The sequence below is a fragment of the Apodemus sylvaticus genome, chromosome 23, assembly GCF_947179515.1.
Source record: "Apodemus sylvaticus chromosome 23, mApoSyl1.1, whole genome shotgun sequence".
In the NCBI taxonomy this organism is placed as follows: domain Eukaryota; kingdom Metazoa; phylum Chordata; class Mammalia; order Rodentia; family Muridae; genus Apodemus; species Apodemus sylvaticus.
Window position 1 is genome coordinate 36,765,621 of NC_067494.1, and position 23,091 is coordinate 36,788,711.

General features: G+C 45.4%; 1 protein-coding gene across 4 annotated transcripts in view; it reads right to left on the reverse strand.

Moving 5' to 3' along the window:
- Nucleotides 1-7,489: 7,489 nt before the first annotated feature.
- Nucleotides 7,490-23,091, reverse strand: part of Ipcef1 (interaction protein for cytohesin exchange factors 1) — a 152,403-nt gene continuing 136,801 nt past the window's right edge. For 3 of the 4 annotated variants that reach the window (XM_052169904.1, XM_052169903.1, XM_052169901.1), the window contains 2 exons: nucleotides 22,466-22,659; nucleotides 7,490-12,242 (listed from right to left, as the gene is read on the reverse strand). In XM_052169904.1, coding sequence (XP_052025864.1) covers nucleotides 12,042-12,242; nucleotides 22,466-22,659 — 395 coding nt within the window. In that variant the 3' untranslated portion in view covers nucleotides 7,490-12,041. The remainder of the gene's footprint in view (nucleotides 12,243-22,465; nucleotides 22,660-23,091) is intronic. The other variant, XM_052169902.1, reaches the window with a different exon arrangement.

The window sequence follows — 23,091 nt, forward strand, 5'->3', positions numbered from 1 at the left end:
ATTGACTGTATCCTGCAGGTTATTGTCAATCATGGAGGGAAGCCCAGACAGGAACTGAAGCAGAGAGCACTAGTTCACTTCCTCTGCCTTGCTCAGCTACTTTTCTTAAGCTGGTCAAGCTCATATGCCTAAGGGATGGCACCTCCCACAGTGATAACCTCCTCCTACATCTGTTACCAGTTAAGGAAACGTGCCATAGACATGCCCACAAGCCAAGTTTATAAAGGAAATTCCTCAAATGAAATTCCCTCTTCTCAGGTGTCCTAGTTTTCTTTCTCTGTTGATGTAATAATCTCTGACCAAAACCAACTTAGTAGATAGAAGACTTAATTTGATTCACACATCCCAGTCCATCACTGAAGGAAATCAGAACAGAAACTCAAGGGAAGAACCTGGAGGCAGGAACTGAGGCAGAGACCACTGAGAAACACTTCCCAGTAGCCCTGTTCCCCATAGCCTGCTCAGCTTGCTTTCTTGTACTACCCAGGACCTCCTCAACAGGAGTGGCACTGCCCATGATAGGCTAGGGCCTCCTGCAGCAACCATTAATAAAGAAAATGACTCCACAGAATTACCTACAGGGTCAAACAGATGGGTGCAATCCCTCAGTTAAGAGTCCTTCTTCCCAGATTACCAGATTACTTGTGTCCAGTTAACTGTGGCCATCAGCATTTCTGTGAGGCAACAACTCTTTGGAGATGTGTTTGCTTAACTTGAATGTTTTTGGTTCCAAAGAAAGCAGTTTGTGCATAATATCTAAACCAAATGTTTATAGTGTGCTTGTAATTGCTAGCCAGGGATTCTGAAATTGACGGCTAGGCTCATTCAGAGGCAGGCTGTGGAAAAACAAGAGTCTGCCCTGTGGTTTCATTCTCAAGGCTGACAAAACAAGGAAGACACCAACATCGCCTTCACTGTGCCATGACTCCTCGGGGACCTTTATGAAACACGGGGCAGGAGTCTCACCTGCATCAAAGAGCCATACAAAGGCTCTTAACTGTGCCCTAGGTCAGGTGCCATGAAAATAGAGTCAGTCACAGAAACCACCGTTGACATGATGACTCGAGAAAATCTCCAAGGGGCAGAGAATAAACTGGATATTGAAGGGGAAGAAAGCAACTGAAAACTCAAAGCAGATGGAAACCAGTTTCAAAGTGATCTAAGGACAGTTCTGACATTCATGTTGGGCACTTAGCCTCAGAGCGGGTCCAATTCTAAAGCAAAAGAAACACCCTACAGAAATCAATTTCTGGTCACTTACTGCTGGAGATAGAATGGCCACTCCAGAGAAACACCTGTCCCTCAGCAATAGGCTCGCCTCTAGAGAAAGGTAAAATGGGCGTTCTGTTTATAGGTGCTGTTTGCTGGGCATTTGGCCCATCTGGTTGAATAAGGAGACCCAAACAAGACACTCACATCCAAAGGAGTAACCTCATATGCTGTTCGCACCCTCTTACCTTTCTATATAAATTTTGCTGTATAATTGCAAGCCGTTTGCCTCTAATCACAACCTGTTGATAACTCTAAGAAGCAAGTGAGGGGTAATGAGCTGTATACTCTTGCTGTTAGCTGATCCTAAAACCTCTAAGACACGTCACCCCCCCCCCTCCACTTCCACCCATGCTAGATTCCCTCTGGGTCTCACTTCTGTTCTCAGATCTCAAACCTTCACCCCAAGACAGCTAAGCCCTTGGTTATCAAAAACCTATCAGCCTGATAGCTATGCTTCTCTTTAAGGGAACAAGTTATAACAGGACCTGGGAGCACCAGAGATACCCCAGAAGATCTGTCACATTCTCCAGTCTTCAGAGAGGAGGCAGCCAACCTCTCTCCTTGCTACCTTTATCCTTGATATCTCATGTACAGCACATGTTTCTAGCATCTCCTGTTCTCCTACTTAGAGGGACCTAAATGCCTATATGGTCAACTTCGGTTTAGATTAATCAAGATTCTTACTATAAAGAAGGATCAATAAATTCATGGAGTGTAAGATTTCAGGGAGAGAAAATCATAAATCCTAGTCAGTCCTGTGTTCATCTTTCAGTTGCCTAAATTATGTAATCCAACCTTTTTGTGAACAGGTTATGAGAGTGGCCACTGGTTTGTTGTTGTTGCTTTTGCTGTTTAGAGGGGCTGAGGAGGCAGCTCAGTTCAGGTAAGTGCTTTCTGGGCAAACAGAAGGACCTGAGTTCTATTCCCAATACCCATGAGTGAAGAAACAGTTAGATGTGATAGGGTACACTCTGCTCCACAGCTGGGAAGGCAGAAACAGCTAGGGCCTTGGACTCACTTGCCAGGAATCCTAGCAAAATCAGCAATTTCTGGGCCCATGAGAGACATTCTCAAATAACAAAAGGGATAGAATCTGAAGGCAGATATTCAAGATTGACCTCTGATCTCAAATACATACATTTGTGGACATGCACCAACATTCCCATGCATACCAGCACACACATGCACACACAAACACAAACACACACACACACACACACACACACACACACACATACACACATAGATAAAAAGAAGAGATAAAAGTAAATAACAATTTTAAAAATAAAAATGAAGTCTAAATTTTGAAGGACAGATCTCTATTAGTATTAAAGATTGTCCACTGAAGGTTCCTTCCATTGCATCTTCAAGACAGATTTGCAGGGCTCTTCCAGGCCAGTGACCTCACAATGGTATGGTGAAGTGGGAGCTTCTGGTTGTGTCATGTGATGCAGACTCACGTGGTGTTTTGCTGAGGCCGACTCAATGTGATATTTTGCTGAGGTGAGACCTTCGTTATGGGAGGACACCTATTTAGAAAGAGTATCAGTAGGACTCAATGGACAGTGGCTCTTGCAGACCTAGCTTTGCAAGGCTTTGTTGGTCTCTCATCTTCATTGATCTTCACTTTATTGAGAGAGGCATGGCAGAGACCTTCTCCTGGTGTCCAGGCATTCGTGTTTGGTATCCTGACACTACTGAACTGGACTACTGGTATCCTGACACCAGAGATTAAAAATTGTCTCCCAAAGAACTACTCCTAAGCAGCTCCACATCCCCTTGTCCTATTTGCCATCTTTTCTCCCCTACCTTGGGACAATGGGCTAGAAGGGTGGGTCAAATGTTAACCCTTATTAAAGTAGATTTTTAAAACTCTAAGCCTACAGTATGGAGCGAGCCTGGTTCCCATAAGCAGATACAATGCTCTCTGCTTCATTTCTTTACCATACTGTGGGTGTTTATCCTAAGCATATTGTATGGACTCCCATGTGTGGACCAGACACTATGTAAGCCTTTGAACAGTTGTACTGACGTAGGCACAGTAAGAAGGAAGGACTTATCTACAGGTGAGTTCCTACGTGTCACTTATAACCAGGGTAAAACACTGTCTTAGCCTAAATAAAATATGCCGATCTAGTCACCTTGCTGGCAAACAAGCAAGCAGCTTGGTTTCACCCACATAAATAAAATACCTTACTGGAACTCACATGCTTTTGTCATTTTGCCACATGTAGACAAGTATATGGCAACTATAGCAGTCTTCAGCCCCAGCTAGCATAGCGCATTCTTGGGGACCTGCATGGTAGCCTCTACCTCTGTTACCAAGGCTCCTCTGTTCATGACCATAATGCACAGTCCCCAAGGTAGTAATCATCTATGGAAGCAAGGAGGCAGTCATTGGCCGTCTCCTTCTGAGCTCTTGAGTGTTCAGTGCTTCTCCAGAAATGCATGCTATCTGATGGATTTTAAAATGTAAACACGAGGTTCTTACATATGGAGGCCCTTATATATGTCATTGTTGCCACAGATTCATTCTCAAGTGTCTCCCCGTAGAACTCCATGTCCATTGGGCCATACTTTCTCCACATGGAACAAATGGTCAGAGGTATGTCTTCCCCAGGCTGGGAGCTTTTCTTCTTACAAAGTCACCCATAGATAAGGCTATAAGACAATACTCCACCATCATACAGTGAACCAACCATTAACAAATTAAACTTAAGCATTTTCTTCCCCCAAACAATGAGAAATGCCCCACAAGTGATCAACCATGTGATCCGACTTAGACATGAGTGTGCAAGGGTGGGAATTGACAGAGATGTTGGGGTCACCTGTTTGGTTTCCTTGTGTCCCCTTAGATACTGTACTGGCTGGATTAGTTGGTGTCAATTTGACACAAGCTAGAATCATCAGAGAGGAAGGAGCCTCAATTAAGGAGATAACTCCATGAGATATCCAGCTATAAGGCATGTTCTCAATTGGCGATCAGTGGAGAAGGGCCCAGTCCATTGTGGGTGGTGCCACCCCTGGGCTAGTGTCACCATGGGTTAAGAAAGCAGGCTGTGCAAGCCATGGGGAGCAAGTCAGTAAGCAGCACCCTTCCATGACCTCTGCACCAGCTCCTGCCTCCGGATTCCTGCCCTCTTGGAGTTCCTGTCCTGACTTCCTTCGATGATAAGTAGTGATATGGAACTGTAAACAGACTTAACCCTTTCTTCCCCAACTTGCTTTTTGTGGTCATGGTAGTTCATCACAGCAGTAGGAATCCCAGCTAAGACAGGTACTTAAACCAATATTGAATGTACCATTTCCACTTTATAATGGATTGCTTCTGGGCTACCTTAAATGACTATCTAGTAGTACCTATATCTTGAGGGTTAGTTCTGGCTACAAAGTTACCTGTGCCCCTGACTGGACACTCTGCCAGGGCTTACAGCATGCCAGAGGCATTTTTTTACCCTTTCTTTTTTGTTGTGGTCTCACTCAGAGCCTTTGGAATCTGTGCTATGGCTCTCATTTTAATATTAATTTCCAGTGAACCCATGCTGTGGCCTTCTGTACTGTGTACCTCTCTCCTGGTGTAAGATCTGACACATGCGCAGTTTGCTCCTGCCACACAACTCATCCTTGTCCAAAAGTAATATACTTTCATATCACATAATAAAGTCAGAAAACTCTTCTGTAGAGATTTGTTGCCTTGAAAGCTTGGACAGGCCTCACCGAGCACAGTGCATCCTTCTTGGGTAGAAATTCAAGACACAGTCATCTTCCCTTTACTTTTGAGTGATAGATCCTGACTTGCCCCGCCCCCTGGACCTAAAATACTTAACTCTCATTCTCTGAAGTCATATATCTAATCTTATTCTCTATATCATCAGCCTGATGGCTAGAGTTCCTTGTATCTTGGCATAACTTATAGTACTGGCAATTTCTTGATCAAGACTGGTAACAACCTTGACCCTGGGCCACCGTTTCCAAACTGGTAGCCATCACAGTAATTCTGACTCCTTGCTCATATTGTTTGGGCCATCTGGCCGCTGCTGCAATTCTAGGATGCTATCATCCACATTGTTACTGACCCGATGCATATTCTTTGTGGCAACCGCTGTTCCAACCTCCAACAACAGCCAAGGTTTTTAAAGAGCCTAGTAGTTCCCTCACTGTCTTGCTGTTGGAAAGGACAAGACATCATCTTGTGCAGCACGTGCCTCATGTGAAAATATAATCTGAAAAGTCTTCACTTGTGAAGGGTCAGAGGCCTATACCTACCACTAAGGAGGCATGTCCTTCTTGCAGAATCTGATGCTTCTGGAGAAACCCAACATCCTCCATCTCAATTTTTAGGCTCATTCCTTCTCTTGTAAGATTTTTGTCTTCTTTGAAGTTCTCTCATGTGTCCAATTTAGCCCTGTGTCTGGCTTTCAACTCTTTCTGCCCTGTGACTATTTCTTTGAAGGCTGCCAAACAACCTTATGCCAGGGCTTGGCAGTAAATTGCAAATGGACTACAGCCTGTTTCTCTGTGCCGGGCATCAGTGGCACTCAAAGGCTACTCAGCCATTTACCCCTCTCATCCGGCAAATGCCAGCAACACTGCCCTCTCTGTCCTCACATGTGGACATTATAAAAGGCTCACGTGGTTACTGAACAGCCTTTGCATCCGAATACCTGTGACAGCAAAAGCCAGGGATATTCCCAGGCAGGAACCTACCTCGATAAAATCAAATTCAGGTCGTTACAAAGGACTTTCAATCAATCCTGTTAAAGGTTTAAAAGCCCAGACTCTCCAGCAGATATTGATGACCTATGGAGGACTCCACAGAATATTTGAAATGGAAATTTATGGCAAATGTCATCACACAGAACCGGTGAGCAGGCTATACAGAGGAACTGAAGACGAATGAGCATTAAAAGTTTAGATAAACTTGACAGGTTGTCTGTCCTAGGATCTTTCAAAAGGTCCATTATGACACAAAGATACTGCGAAGGTTCAGCCTAAGGTGTGACTAAAGAGGCACAAAGAAATAGGACATTGTCGACTTTGAAGACAGGAAGGAGACAAAGAGGCAGGAGACATGGGTGACTTCTGAAAACTCTGGGGAATAACTCCTCCCATCTGCCCACAAAACATGCCATCCTTCCAAGGCCTGACCTTAGACTGGGACCCAGTGGTAGCTTCCCAGCCTCAGAACTATAAAGTAACAAATGTGTGTCTGCTACTCACTTTGACAATCTGCCACAGTAGCACTTGGAAACTCAAAGAAGTTTGTTCTGGAAACAGTGTGCCTCTGCTGCTTGCTAATCCTTTTCCGGTCTTTAGCTAATGGGTCCCAGCTCCCTTTGGAGGCAGGGTCTTATGTAGTTCAGGCCTTGATCCAAATCAATGCGGAGGATAACACCGAACTTCTGGAGCCTTCTGTCATCATTGTGAGACATCTCCTTGTCCACTTTATGTAGCATGAAGAATCAAACCTAGTCCCTTGTGCAAACTGGACAAGCTTTCTACCTCTGAGTTACACCGCTGCCTAGATCCTTTTTAAACTAAGACTTACTGCTTCTGGTTGGGTGAGGCTTGCGGATGCTTCAAAATACCTGAAGACAGGATGGAGCTGAAGAAGAATGGTATTTGGCTGAAAGGCAAGGGACTGAGAGAAGAGAAGAAAATTACGCCATCATCTGTGCAGCCTGCAACCTGGGATTTGTGAAACGGGTCTGAAACAGGCCAGCTTCCTGTGGTCAGTGGGCAGAAATGAAAAGCAATCTCTTCTTCTGTTTTGATATATTCTTTGTATTTTAATAAGCTTGTGTAATGCTTGTCCTAACTCTTAAATCTGCATTTCAAAAAAAATTCTCTAAACAATGTAGGTGGCCAATAATGTTAAGGAATGGAATAGACAAGTCAAATTTTGTGGACCAGTGACACATTTTAAAATAATCATGTTAGTAAGTCTGTAAAATGAAAGACATTGACAAAGACCACAAAGGTTAGTGTAGAAAGAAGTCCCAATATAAAATTCTCTTTTGTTTTAAAAATCACATCAACTCTAGAATCTGTTATCTTCATTATGACCACCAGAGGGCAGAAAAACCTTTGCTTGAATATCAAAAACCCAGCTACAGGTTAGTGTTTTCACATTGTTTTGCAGGTGGTGGTTTGCCTGGCTGGTTTGGGGTTGTTTATTTTTGTCTTCAAGGGAGAAAAAATAACAAAAGGCAGAAAATGAACACAAGGAGTGTATTTCGACTTTGTTTTTCATTCCATTTTACTAGACAGTTTGCTTTTTATCTTTATCTTACAAGTCACCCTGGGGAACGGGGAACAGGAGAGATGAGGCATGCCTCCTCGTGTTTTCAGTTTCATCAAAAACAGAGAGATGACAATGACCAAAAGTACAATGACAGATAAGGTATCAGCCTCACATTAACACCTTGCCCCATACCATGCATGTGGAACCCCAACCCCACCATGCAAGAGCAGAACATATGGTGACTTAAACCATGGTTTTTATTACAGGATGTTAAATGTCTCCACGGGGCATGCTTCCCTTTGGACTAAAGCTAAAGAGACATCAATACAGAGCAACTACGTTTCTTTACAACAAGGGAAATGGAAACGTTTCTTTTTAAATGCAGGGCCCGTTTTCCCCGTGCCATGAACGGAACATCCCCCTCTAACCCATCCATTTCACAGAGATTAGAGAAAAATCTAACACGAGGGGCTTTTACTATTATGGGTGATAAAACCTTTGGCAGGCAGTCACCTCCTACATCCGGGATTGAGTTTCTCTTGTGGTTGAGTATACAGAAGTGTTTGATTGGAACGAGACTAGAAATCTTTACATATCCTATTCTGTTAGCCAGAAGCAGAACTACATTCTAAAACTGCATTTGGGCACAGTACCGCTTCAACATAATGTGACATTTGAACAGTCAGCCTCTGTACCTAGATCATTTGCATCGCTGTATCAAAATATTGTCTTTCTCTCTTTACAAAGAAGCCTGTGTCGGTAAAATTAAATATGGCTTTCATCAGTAGAGAACCTCTCCTCAAAAGACTGAAAACTATTTTTCTTTTTCTTTGTTCCCTCTCCGTGACGATGGGGTGCAAAGCCTCCCTGAGGAAATGAGCCTCTTCACAATCCCATGACTCATTTCTAATCCCTAAGTCTCTGATACCTGACACGACAGGTCGCATCTCAAAAGGAAAAATTAGAAAAAAATAAGCATTTTCCTTAAAGACATCTATCCTTTAAAGTCCTCACAGTGGTAACATAGTGTCTTTCATAGAAAGGAATAAAAGAAACAACAATCAGGTCAAGCACCAGTTCTCAGAAAAGCCAGTGGCACTGCCACTTCAGTGACCTTCAGGGAGAGACTATTCACTCACAGCAGTGCCCCTGGGGATACAGCGGAAGCCATTGCAGCCGGGTGTGCGGAACCCAGTGTGATGGGCACAGGAGCCAAGTCAGACCGTTTGCTCCCCATCAGGCTAAGCCAAGACACTCATTCCTCCTCCGCAGAGAGGGCTGACTGACCTGAAATTCAAACTCGGATTCTGGCTGTACCACGTGGTGCTTTGAGCCAGGCGTTTCCTTATACCCATAGTTCACAATCATCCCGATTAGCCTATGGGGTTGAAGGATGCAGGGAAGTGGGTCTGGAACACATAGTTTGCAGACTTCACAGAGCTATTCTAATATAAGGCATGGATTTGCACCAAAAGTCTGACTCCAAACCCGATCTCTTTCTTGGCCTGTTGGAATCCTAGGAAGGCAGTCACCTCCTACATCCTACATCAGGTTTGGAGTCAGACTGCCTTCCTAGGAACTGTTTGCTCCAGCATCTTTCTGGGACTCTGAATCTAACTTCAGATTAAAGCAATGGGGAAAACTAAGAACTCTTACAAATGACAGACATCCTCCAAATAATGGAAAAAGTCCTCCTCCCAGCTTCCCCAACCCCCAAAAGTCCCCAGAGAAACCTCTTCCTTAACCTGTGCCATAGGTTCTGAAAGACTAATGCTCAAAGATCCACCCCTGGTGTCCTAAGATGGATGCTTTGGTATATTCCAGAGACACAGTCAAGAGTCTCGCCTGGGCTCCCACTTCCCATTTCCCAGCCATTAACTAGATGATATCTATAGTTCCCAAATCTCTTGAACCAGGGCAGAGACTTGAGACCAAGGGAAAGTTCCTCATGGTTTCTCTTCACTGGGGGATCTCCAGAAGTGTCACCCACTCTTCTGCTTACTCCTGTCTGTCTTCTTATGATCAGAGCTCTGAGGCTGGATACCCCCAGAAGCACCCCTTACTCCTTAACTAAACCTAGCACAGAGTGAGAAAGTATTTATTTACAGAATTGGGGAACAGGGAGTGGTTGGTTCATGTCTAGGAGGTCAGAACCTGGCTGAGACTGACTTGGGAACATCGGCAGGCTGGATCCACCAAAGCAGAAACTTCCACTCTGGCTTTCTTGAAGTTCCCTGGGGTGGGGGTGGGGGTGGGGGAACCTAAGGCTTGGTCAAGCAATCTCAGAAACCAGTTTTGCCTTTAGATCTGAATGTTACTAAAGGAGTTGACATTCAAAGGTCAGTTAAACATGTATGAATGAAAAGCCAAAGTAAAACATTTAAACACACAGCCATCAGCCCTCATAAAAAGTGGTTGGGGCTTTGACTTGGGGGAAGATGGAAGTCTGTAAATTGGTGTTGCTAATAAAAGACATGGGTGAATATTTTTTTCATTTTTTTTCTCAGGGTAAGGTTGTTCCAATGCTAATTCATCCCCCACCCCCACCCCCACCCCCAATGCTTCCTTTCAGTGTGAACTTCGAAACATTGCCTTCCGAACAGAACAGCAGCTAGCCACAGGAGGACTCAATCCTGACAGGCATTAGCGCCTGGAACTGTATGGGATGCAGATGGAGAACCCAGCAGGTCCTCTCTGGGGCCATCTTGAGGCTTTGTCTCTCAACCTAGTGAATCTTCCAGCTTCTCTTTGCTTCCTCTTAACTCTAATCTCTTAAGGCAAGGATTGCTTTTCATTTCAGTATATAAAAATGTCTTGGTAAAGTACAGGGAAATATTAAACAATTCTTCGATTTTACTTTATAGATATAGATCAGGTGGCTACTTCCATTTGAATTTGTTGAGTCACATCTGATGCCATGATATGAATATATATGTCAACAAAAAGGGCAGGTGAGACTCACATGGGTTCTTAGTGAATTAAGGTTATGATTTAAAAGCTGTCATTGTGGTTAATATAGTTTCTCATTGAGAACTCCTTAAGGACAAACTTTGAGTTTTATGAATATTTAGTTGGGAATTATATTACTTCTATTTTATTTGACCCAAGAGTTAGTGAGATGTGTTCCTTTGGGTCTATAATTCATGGCAACCAGCTATCATAGAGCTTAACCTTTATGGATAGAAGAGCTAACCTAAGGTGCTAGTTAAGAAAACGAGGCATAACAGGCATTGAAATTTAAGATCTCTGGAACTAAGGGTGGGGTTGTAATAGAAAGAAAGCATCTAGAAAATTAGTAATTATTAATCCATGCTCTTGCGGTTTTCTCTTGAGATTTCCTGAGCAGACTTCATACATCATAGTGCAATACAATTCCAGTAAGTTGCTACTATACCTATTTCTCTCAAGCAAAAATGATATGCCTCTAGAATATATATATATGTATATATATATTGAACAACACATAATAGTACACTTTCTTTTAGAACACTATAATTTGCATTTCTATAAATATATTTAAATAAGAAACATAGATCACCATTCACATCTCACACTATTTGACACACAAACATACAAAAATAAAATGATCCCGTTTAACTGTTTTGTTGTCGTCTTGCTGGTCTGGGTTCTGTTCCAAGTTCAGAACAATTACTCAGAAATGACCTTGTGAATTTGGATCCCAGGAAAACTGGACATGAATTCATGCTGGGTCTAGGCACCACAGGCAGGGATGGACTCAATAGAACATTCCTTACAGTGGGTATTAACATCAGAGAAGCTGGGGGTGGAGGAACGGCATCTCCAAAAGTCATGTGATAGTCTGTCTCCTAGACATTGTGAGGAAGGGGCATATTAACTGCATGCCCTGCGCTAGGCAAAGCATGAACTTATGAAGCTGTCCTCTGAGTGGAACAGGAAACACGCCTCCTCCTTGTGCTCTACTCCGCCCCACCACGCTGTACTCTGCAAATAAGTGCTCATCAAATAGAACCGCAACATTAAGAAGAGCCTTGTGTCCGCAGATGCCAACATGCGTCCACTTTCAGTAGCTAATAAGGAAGAAATTCCTCCACTTGCAACGTTTTGCAGAACTCCGCTGCCCACCAAAGGGAGTCCTACATGCTTCTTTTGCAAAACAAAATAATGACATGAATTATCGTCCCTAGTAAAATTGGGCCTTTTGTCTATGGCAGGTTGTAATTCTCTGGAAAGCAAAAAGAGGTGGTTTACCCATTTCACATCCCACCTAAAGCCTGGTCTTCCTTCCAGCGCCCAGGAGGAGCACAGACGAATTGCCTGGTCAGATGAACTCTGTCACTCCGTTCCAGTGTTGAGGAAGGCAACATCTGGGAGCCAGGAGTCCCACTGCCTCAGAACTGGCTTCACCTGGGCTGCCTCCTTGGGAGGGAGGGATGATGTCTCAGGAACTAGGTTTGAGGTTTCCTTGTAAGCAGAACGTACGCCCTTGGGAGCATCCTGCAAAATGGGATAGTAACAGGGATGGGGGTGGGGTCCGCACATCTGCTCAAAGAGAGTTGTCCACACAGTCAGAAGAGGTGGGGTTCGTGATTTCCTGAGGGGTGACTTCAGGGTCCTGAGGGTCCTGCTGCTGATGGATGTCCTGGATCAGTAGGCTGTTCATGACCTTCCACTCCCTGTACTTCCTGGCGGTCAGCTTTGGATCATCCAACAGCTGGTTGATTATAGCCAAATCGTGTTCTTTGCACTGGCCGGGAAGAAAACAGGAAGGAAAGAGGCATCGGTGAGTGTGTGTGGACGTGAACTTGCAGGGTTCACCTTCCTCAGCCCTTTCACAGACACAGGGACCCATGGGCTGCAACACTACCAATGTGGTTTTTACACATTAATAGTCTAATCTCTCGACATGCCTGAGGTCAGGCTCCAACATCCCTTCGCACGTGGGAACCATAAGAGGCTGTATATATTCACCTCCAAGTCAGGGAAAGAACCAGTCTGTCTTCTATGATGTTCCCCCTCAATCTTCTATTATCTCACACCACAGGGGGAACTCCATCTTAGTGTATCACTGGATGTATCTATCTCCTGAGGCTCAATTAATACTGTACACAGAAGATACCTCACTCACCGTCCGAACCTCACTAAGTAAAATCCGAACATAACACTTTACCTGAGTCACAAGGTAACAAAAATCTATCTTTTTAATTTTTGTAGATTTTAAATATTTCAGTAAGTCACACTCTATTAACCCAGAAATTTATATATGAGTAGTATGGTTTATTATTCAAAGTTGAGACACCTAATTACCACCAGGACAGCATACATGGCAGTACAAAATAACTTATCGATGCTTCGTGGACAGTCACTCAAATCTGAAGTAAAAGAATAGAGTAAAAAGATAAGTGGCACCCACCAAAAGTGGGTCACTCTGCCCTGACAGCTGTTAGGTTTGCGAAGGGACCAGATGTTTCCAGATGGTGCTGAGATGGATTGCTGGTGACTGAGAAGCTTATTAGGAGACTTATTAACACCATGGACAGACAGACAGACAGGCAGGCAGGCAGACAGGCAGGCAGGCAGACAGGTAGGCAGGCAGACAGGCAGGCAGGCAGGCAGGCAGACAGACAGACAGACAGACAGGCAAGCAGGCAGGCAGGCAGGCAGGCAGGCAGGCAGGCAGGCAGGCAGGCAGACAGGCAGGCAGGCAGACAGACAGACAGACAGACAGACAGACAGACAGGCAGGCAGACAGGCAGGCAGACAGACAGACAGACAGGCAGGCAGGCAGGCAGGCAGGCAGGCAGACAGACAGGCAGACAGACAGGCAGGCAGACAGACAGGCAGGCAGGCAGGCATACATACAGGCAGGCAGGCAGGTAGGCAGACAGGCAGACAGACAGGCAGGCAGGCAGGCAGGCAGACAGACAGGCAGGCAGACAGGCAGGCAGGCAGGCAGGCAGGCAGGCAGGCAGGCAGGCAGACAGGCAGACAGACAGGCAGGCAGGCAGACAGACAGGCAGGCAGACAGGCAGACAGGCAGGCAGGCAGGCAGGCAGGCAGGCAGGCAGGCAGGCAGACAGGCAGAGAGACAGGCAGAGAGACAGGCAGAGAGACAGGCAGAGAGACAGGCAGAGAGACAGGCAGAGAGACAGGCAGGCAGACAGACAGACAGGCAGGCAGGCAGGCAGGCAGGCAGGCGGGCGGGCGGGCGGGCGGGTGGATGGACGGACGGACGGAAGTACGGACAGACAGACAGACGGGCAGGCGACTGGTGGCAGTGATTCTGGCCGCACCAGAGAAATCTGTTTGTAGGGTTCTCTGAAAAGAAGCAGAGCCCATGTGGGGAGAGGTGGAAGTCTCTTTTTGTAGCTGTGAGGAGAGGAGGGTCTCAGCAGGAGGCTGGATCCAGGCTCTGATTCCTGGGCAGAAGTCAGTGAAGAGGAACAGGGTAGGCCTGGTACCAACAGCCCCAATATTGCCAATGCCTGCTCTGATGTTAACTCCCTTCCCAGGTGAGAAATCCTGTTAACCACATCTTCACAATGTCCTAGTCAGGTGCCTGTCCACAGCTTTAAGAGTCCTAAGCAGAGGTGTGGCTCTAACCTAAGAATGAATATATATGTATGTGTATATATGTATGTATATATATATATACATATATATTTTCATTTAAAAATTAAATTTATTTTTGATTGGCACACAATTGTACAAATCTATAGGGTGAATTTCAGTGCACACATGTATTATATAATGATCACCGAAGAGATCAGCATATCTGTACCTTCTGTGTCATCATTTCAAAACCTCCCATTTGCCTATTGAAGCATGCGTTGTATTGTTACTAACTTTAGCCACTTTGTAATGCAACAGAATGCCAGATGTTATGTCTATGATCCCTTTATCATCTGGTACCCATCGGCCAAGGTCTCCTCATCCTTTTTCTCTCCTTCTCTCTCCAGCTTCTAGCAACCATAATTCTTGATCTATTTTTAAGAGAGTTGATTGATTGGTTGGTTGGTTGGTTGGTTGAGACAGGGTTTCTCTGTGTAGCCTTGTATGTCTTAGAACTCCATCTATAGGCCGGCTACCATCAAACTCAGAGACTCACCTGCCTCAGCCTCCTGAGTACGGAGCTTACAGAAGTACACCACAACCACGTGGCTTCTTCTTTTTATTTATTTTCTTTCTTTCTTTATTCATTGGTTTTTCTCCATCTCTAGAACCATGGTGCCAATTGGGCACACGCAGTTCAATAAGTAACACTGGCCCAGGACTGCTACAGCCTATATGCTGAGACTTCTTCTTCACTTCCCTCCTCATGCACCATGCTCTCAAGAACCCCAGCTCCATTTGCTGCCACTCCACCACCATGCTGTCTCCCTGTATCGAAGGGTAGCCCCATGAGAAGACCAGCAGTCTCAAATGACCTGGACCCACAAGATCTCTCAGACCCTGAGCCACCAACCAGGCAGCACACACCAGCTGATATGAGGCCCCCGGCCCATATACAGCAGAGGACTGTCGAGTCTGGACTCAGGGAGAGAAGATGCACCTAACCCTCTAGAGACTTGAGGCCCCAGGGAGTAGGGAGGTCTGGTGAGGTGGGGGTGAGTGGGGGTGGGGCACACATCCTCTTAGAGATGGAGAGGAGGAGGCCTGGGTATGGGATGGGGAGTCATTGGAGCGGGCAAACCAGGAGGGGGGTGAAGAATGGACCGTAAAAAAGGATTAAACAATAAAGAAAAAATAGTCCTGGCCCATTGTTTTTTTTCTCACCCACACAAGGCTGGTTTACACCTCCAAAGTGTTCAGCTACCTGGAGAATCTTCCTCTACAACTCCCCAGCTTATACTTACTGTCAGCTATCAAATTCAGTGGAAAACTGTGAGCCTGCAACTCCAGCCAAACACCCTTAGTTTCATGCTCTTATTCCCATCCAGGACAGAGCCTAAAATTCACTGTGGTCTATTTAGACATCTGTCCCAAAGCCTAAAAGGGGCTGGAGAGTTGGCTCTATGGGTAATGACTCCATGTTGTGCAATTTGGAAGATCTGTGTGCCAGCTAGTTTTAATTCAATTTGACACAAAGTAGAGTTATCAGAGAGGGACCCTCAATGGATAAAATGCTTCCATGAGATCAGGCTTAGGCAAGCCTGTAAGGCATTTTCTTAATTGGTGACTGATGTGGGAGGGCCTGGCCCATTGTGGGTGGAGCCATCCCTGGGCTGGTGGTCCTGGGTTCTATAAGAAAGCAGGCTGAGCAAGGCTTGGGGAGCAAGCCAGTGAGCAGCACGCCTCCATAGCCTCTGCATCAGCTCCTGCCACTAGGCTCCTGCCCGGAGAGTTCCTGTCCCGACTTTCTTCAGTGGTGACAGGGATGTGGAAGTAAGAGCCAAATAAACCCTTTCCTCCCCAAGTTGGTTTTGGTCATGGTGTTTCATCACAGCAATAGCAGCCCTGAGACAGTCTGAACTTGAATCATCAGCACTCACATAAAAGGTCAGGACGGTTTGCCTGTGCCTGTAACCTCAGCGTTGCACTGAGCTCAGAGACAGGTGGAACTGGAGAACTCCGTGTACAGTCAGCCTCACAGAAAAGCCCCTTCAGACTCAACAAGTGGTTCCGTCTCAGGGCAAAACGGTCAGTGTGATAGAGGAAGACCCCTCACTTCTTCCTCTGGCCTCCACCTGTGTACACCCACATAGTCACATGCATGGACCACACAAGATTCATTAACTAATTAGCCAAGCCTCCTGAAGATGACAGAAAATGCCTCTCTTCCATCCTCTTACTCTTGGCTTGTGCCACAGAGACGGTAAGCACCTGTTCACCGTCAGACCCATCTCTGTCACCCCAGGAAGCATCTGCACAGCCCAAATGCCACAGTCCTGCCCACTGCTCCAATCTCAAGCTCAAGACCACCAGGCAGCACTCTCATCCTGAACAGTCAGGGTGGGTGGGGGACCCTTCCCTTTCTGAACTGAAGGAGACAGATATGTTTGTCTGATAGGACCACTGGCCTGCAGGAACTCAAATATATGCAGCCCTTAAGAAGAATAGAATCCTGTCATCTAAGGCACAGAATGAAAAAGCATTGGGTTAAGTGGAAGCAAAGCAAATAAAGAACCACAAGCATCCAATGGGTTCCTTCATATGTAAAAAAACTTTAAGAAATCAATATGAAAGTAGAAGAGCAATTGCTAAGGACTAGGGAGGGTTTTAGGAGGAAGGGGAAGGCAGGAAACAGGAGCAGAAAGGAGACAGCCCTAGTGAATTCTGTGAAGAGTTATATCATATGGCTGTGAAGAATATCACCTAGTACAGAATCATGAGATTTTAGTAATAATAAAGCTGTCCTCCTCACTTCCAAGGAAAGGATGCTCACCAAGAGCCTCCCAGTAATCACTCCATATTCTTTCTCTCTCCAGCTTGCCAAATGGCTATTTAAAACTTACTTAGGCTAGAAGAAGGTTCAATGCATAAAGAAGTCCAAGTGCTCAATCATAAAGACCTGAGTTTGCACCCTAGAACTCATATAGAGGCAGGCACGATAACATGGAACTGCGATCCTGGTGTTCCCACAGTGGGATGGGAAACAGAGGCAAGAGAATGCATGGCAGCTAGCAGGCCAGCTGTCCTGGAAAAGACAAAACAATGAATGGCGACTGATCAGACACACAGACATGTTTACACACATACACACACACACATACACACACATACACACATACATATAAACACATACACATATACACACACTAACATATACACACATAAACTAAAAAAAAAGAAAAAAGAAAGGCCTTCTCATTAAACTGCAAACCTCCCTCCCACCACTCCTAGCCAATCACCTCATTCTGTATTTCTGGGAAACGAAAGCAACCAGGATAGCGCTCGCAAGCCTCCCTCTCTCACTGCCCACATCAGCAAGAACACAAAGTGCCTGCCTTCCTGTTCATACAGAAGAAGGGAGGGTCTGTGCTGGGCACCACGGCCTCCCTCTCTCTCTCTCTGAACACAGGCTACCCTCTCCACTTGGCCACCACAGCCTCTCACATGCTCTGGAAATTATGCAATGACTCCTAAGTCTCCCATCTCCATTGGCATCTTCACTGACTCTCGTGCTCCCTGTTAGTCCTCACTGACTCTCGTGCTCCCTGCTAATCCTCACTGACTCTTGTGCTCCCTGTTAGTCCTCACTGACTCTTGTGCTCCCTGTTAGTCCTCACTGACTCTCGTGCTCCCTGTTAATCCTCACTGACTCTCATGCTCCCTGTTAATCCTCACTGACTCTTGTGTGCCCTGATAGTCCTCACTGACTCTTGTGCTCCCTGTTAGTCCTCACTGACTCTCATGCTCCCTGTTAGTCCTGACTTTTGTGCTCCGTTAGTCCTGACTTTTGTGCTCCCTATTAGTCCTCACTGACTTTTGTGCTCTGTTAGTCCTCACTGACTCTCGTGTTCCCTGTTAGTCCTCACTGACTCTCCTGCTCCCTGTTAGTCCTCACTGACTCTTGTGCTCCCTGTTAGTCCTCACTCACTCTTGTGTGTCCTGTTAGTCCTCACTGACCTGCCTGAGTAGTTCTCTCTTCTACATTGAAACGTCTCCCCAACCCCAATCTGGCTCAGGCTCTACTCTCCTCCCTTGTATCCATTTCTTTATAGTCTTCCTTCTGTCCTGCCTGGCTTTCATCCCCACAGCTCCACCAAACCTCCTCCTCCAGGGCTGCTCATCAGGAACGTCCATGTTAGCTTACCCAGGGATTAATTACTCATCTTCATCTTCATCAACATACCTAAAACTGCTGGCCAGCACTCCACCTTGAACATGGTTATCTGGTTGCTTCTATAATATGCTATAATCTTGATTTTCCTTGTCTCTTGACTGGTACTTTGCCAGTTTCTCATTACCCAAACTCTTGACCAGGGAGTGTTCTGGAGTGCCAGTGTTTGCCCATACCTCTCTTCTGTGTGTGTTGACACTCTTGGTGGCTTCTGTAGTCTGTACCTCCATGAGCCTGGATTTATCTCTCTCTTAAACTGCATACATGTTCATTTAAATTTACCATTAGCTCTATTTAAACAGCTGATTGTCATGTCAAATACGACAAGTATAAACCTAAGATCTTTGTACTTGCTGGTGCCTTTACCTGCCCATACTCTGGATTGCACGTATTTCTAAATAAACATTTCATCATAGTGCGGCATATGTAAAGAAATTTGCACCAACACAAACTTTTGGAGTTGAGAAATTAACTCAAAAAGGAGCCCACTCCTTAACCAACTCCAAAGTCAAGAAAAGACCCTCTCCCAGTACCTATCTCTGAAGCCCCACTTGTGTGCCTTCCCAATAGCTAAGAAATCATTATGATAGCTTTGTTCATGACTAAATATACACACAACATAGTTCATCCATTCAATAAGTTATGGCTTGTTCTTTGTTTCTTTTTATAACAAGTAGTGGATTTGCTTGTTTGATTATTCATTGGGGGGGGGGTTGTTTGTTTGTTTGTTTGTTTTGGTACCTTGTCCTGTTTGTTCTGCAGTGCTAGTAGGGATAAACTCAAAGCTTTGGCATGCTAGTAAGCGTTCTACCATGGAGTTACATACCTAGCCCTTGTTATTTTTCAACATGGCCAGGTTACACAGGACAGTGGCCAACTGGCTGTTGAGGGTCACTGGGCAACAAAACATGAGCTACAGTTCACAGACCTCCAGCATGATACTTCCCTAATGCCAGATGAGTCACTGAAAGTTCCCACTCAGCAGAGAGCAGTTAAATTGGGTTTAAGGAAAAAACCCTTGAGAAGACACCTACCTTTCCCTTGTCTCCTGAGACTCATTTGTCTGTGGAACCCTCATCTAGATTACTGGTTGCCCTAATAGCCAACTGCTGTCCAATAGAACATCACAGAAGAAATGTGGTCTAGCTATCACAACTGGGTTGACTTGATTTGCTCACTGTCGCTGGCTTTTTGCTGGTTGGGGAAAATCAGCTGTTCAGCTGTGAGCTGCCCTCCACAGTCTACCTGTGAAGAACCTGAAGTCAGCCTCCACTCAGCAGAGGGACCACAGCTGAGGTACTCAGTACAGTAATCTGTAAGGAACCGATTCCTGGGAACTGTGATGCCAACATCCCTGGGTGGAGAAATGGAACAGCCTGTGGGATACCTTGATGGCACACCCGCACAAGACCAAACAGAAGAATCCCACGCCCAAGCCATGTCCAATCTGCGGTGCCACAAGTATTCTAAAGGAATACTTGAAGCTCCTGAGCTTCAGGGCCATGAGTTGACTGGAGATAGAAGGCTTCCCAACTGGGAGAAAAGAGGTCACTGTAGTCATCCATTGCACGGCCTAACCATGAAGACCAAGATGTCACAGGAAACAAGAGGCTCATAAATGACTTTGGATTTTTGGTTGGTCGGTTGGTTTTTTGTCAGACAACACAGGGTGTAGTCAAGATCTAGACTCTTCAGTCTGCTTGTCTATGGAATCTGGAGTCACAGTCTTCCTCCTATGATGTTCTGAGTTACCCATAATCCCATTGGTTTCTACTGCCTGCTGCTGCCAACCAAAGCAGATCACCCACCCCCATTAGATGTATATTTTCCCTGAGGGCCTTTTGCCCATCCTCCCTTAGTGGTCCAGCTGCCAGCTAAACGTAAGGACCCTAGACAGTCAGTCAGTCACTTCCATCTTCTGGGCTATTAAGGCTCCCAAAGCACACACCCACCTCTTATTGCACTCTATTTTAACCATCTGTTTTCCTGTCTCCATTGTCCCCTGGCATGCCACGCCATGGTCATGGTGACCCAGCATGGTGCTTGGTACATGGTAATATGCAAGGAAATAGCTCTCCGATGACAAAGTCGCTCTTCCCACAAGGCAGTGAAATCGCAACATTCTCTGGCATATTATATTCGATAGCTCAGCGCATTAATCAGCCCTGAACACACTACAAAATGAATGCTAGCCGTGTCTCCTCATCACTATTGGAGAATTTCTGTGAATTTGGAGTTTCTTTGCCAAACTGATGCATTCCTTTCTACATCCTTGCAAGCCTCTTTTTGTTTTTCTTGCTTTGACTGGTTTTTCTTTTGACTAACTGGGATGTCGGACTGGGATGACCAATCCCCACTCAACTCTCTCAGCAGTGTCCTGATGATTGCTGAAATTTCTTCCTGGAAAAGGACTCTTACATTTCTACTGTGAAAGGACATGCACACTTCAAAATTAAATTACAGGATCTGTTCAGAACCTATGAGTCTTCAGTGAATTGAAGTTGACCTTATACAGTACCCTGCCCTTTCTTTGCTGGTATTATAGCCTAAAGGTAAAAACAAGCAGTTCTTATTGTGAGGAACCCTTTGTTTGGGGGAAAAGGTCTCTGAAAATAGCTCCAAGGCATCCTGCACATTCTCCCTGTTCTCAATTGACAGGATCTGCTGGGTTTGGTTTGGTTGGTTTGGTTTGGTTCTTTTAAATCACAGAATGTATGCCTTCCATTACCCAGTACTCACCTTGCTTCTTGGCCTACAGCTAACAATTTGAAAATTTGACAATTTGAAAATATTCTCCTGGCCGACTGACTGCTAATAGTGGACATCTTTAATCCTAGCGCTCTGGAGGCAGAGCCAGGTGAATCTCTGAGTTCAAGGCCAGCCTGGTCTACAGAGTGAGTTCCAAGATGGCCAGGGCTACAGAGAAACCCTGTCTCAGAGAGAGTCAGAGAGAGTCACAGAGAGAGAGAGAGAGAGAGAGAGAGAGAGAGAGAGAAGAGAGAAGAGAGAAGAGAGAAGAGAGAAGAGAGAAGAGAGAAGAGAGAAGAGAGAAGAGAGAAGAGAGAAGAGAGAAGAGAGAGGTAAAAATTCTCTTCTCTGCCCTTGAATGGTGACATCCTGATTTCAATTACTGCTTATTTTTGCCAAAGGAAGCTCTGTTTTGCTCATCAGCAAACAATCCTAAGAGCAGTGATGGTGGATGTCTGCAGAGGAATAGTACTTTCCGCACATGAACATTTAAACTAACAGTGACTGAACCTTAACAAGATCAAGCTCACTCAGCGCAAAGCCCATCATGGACCTGGGAAGGGCTCATCAGGCTCCATCTCGCTGAAAAGAGACAGGTAATGGATAAAAGATAGGGAAGGAAGAGTCTGTTTTCTTCAAGGATATGACCTGAGAGGCCACCCACGCTGCAGCTGATGGTCCTACCCCCCCCCAACACACACACACACACACACACACACACACACACACACAGCACTAAGTGTAGCCAGTGGGTTTTAAAGCAAGAGATAGAGAAGATAAAGAGGACTGAGGGGAAAAAAATGTGATAGAAGAGGAACAGGAGAGGGAGAGGGTTTAACTAAAATATACTATATGCATGGATGAATGCTCTATCTAATTTTGAGCCAAGTATTGTGGTAGACACAAAATTACAAGAGCAAATTACACACCACACCATCCTTGCCATCTGGGACTTGGGAATTCAAACTTTGAATCAGACTGAATGTAAAATCATAGTCTGTTATGCATGGATGCCACTGTGTTGGTGACAGAGAGCACACATGGAGGGACCCAGGGCTCCTGCTGCATATGCAGCAGAGGATGGCCTTGTTGGACATCAAAGGGAGGAGAGGCCCTTGGTCCTGAGAAGGCTCGATGCTCCAGTGTAGGGGAACACCAGGACAGGGAAGCGGGAGTGGGTGGGTTGGTGAGCAGGAGGAGGGGAAACCAGGAAAAGGGATAACATTTGAAATGGAAATAAAGAAAATATCTAATAAAAAAGTCACAGGCATCTCGGTGTAAGGATGTCACTTTCTCTGCTCTTCACTCCTCCCACACAAGCACTCTAAGATGGCCCTGAGTCTCTCTGCACAGCAAGCCGTTCTTTGCCTGCCTCCCTTCCCACCTCCCCTCGCGTCTCGCAGTCATACATTCTGAGGTCCAGGCTAAGTCCATCTCACCTTTAATGTGCTGTTCAAGGTTCTGATCCTGTGTAGCTTCTCATTTATGGATGGGTTTTTGCATCGCTTCACAAAAGACTTCCTCAGCTCCTTCTTGGTTGAAGGTCGCCGGTCCCCAAGAGGAGATAGGCTGGCCTGCTCCAATGATTTGTACAGTTTTTCCATCTCATCATCTTCAGACGATTTTATTTCTTCTGTGAAAAAAAATCAGTATCAGCAAAGCCAATTACAACCAAAGAGTGACCATCAGGAACTGTGGTCCTAAAGGGTTTCTGTTCACACCTTCATCTCAGACTTCTGGTCTCTAGAAGTATTAGGGCAGTGGTGCTGTGTGTCTGACCACTCATACCATGCCACCTTGCTATACCAGAGACTTCAAACCATTTGATGATGTATAATTGTGATGTATCCTAGTAAGGCCACACACTGACCTTCTGCTCAGAGACTTTAGAGCTATGGGTAGGACTTCAATGTTACCAATTTTTTGTGGGACACAATTCAGCCAACACCTAGCCCCTTAAAATCCATATTTCTTCATACAGAAAACACATGGATCTAATTCCAACACACACACAAACACACACACAGTCTTAAATCATTTCAACATGGACTCTGAGATCAGTATT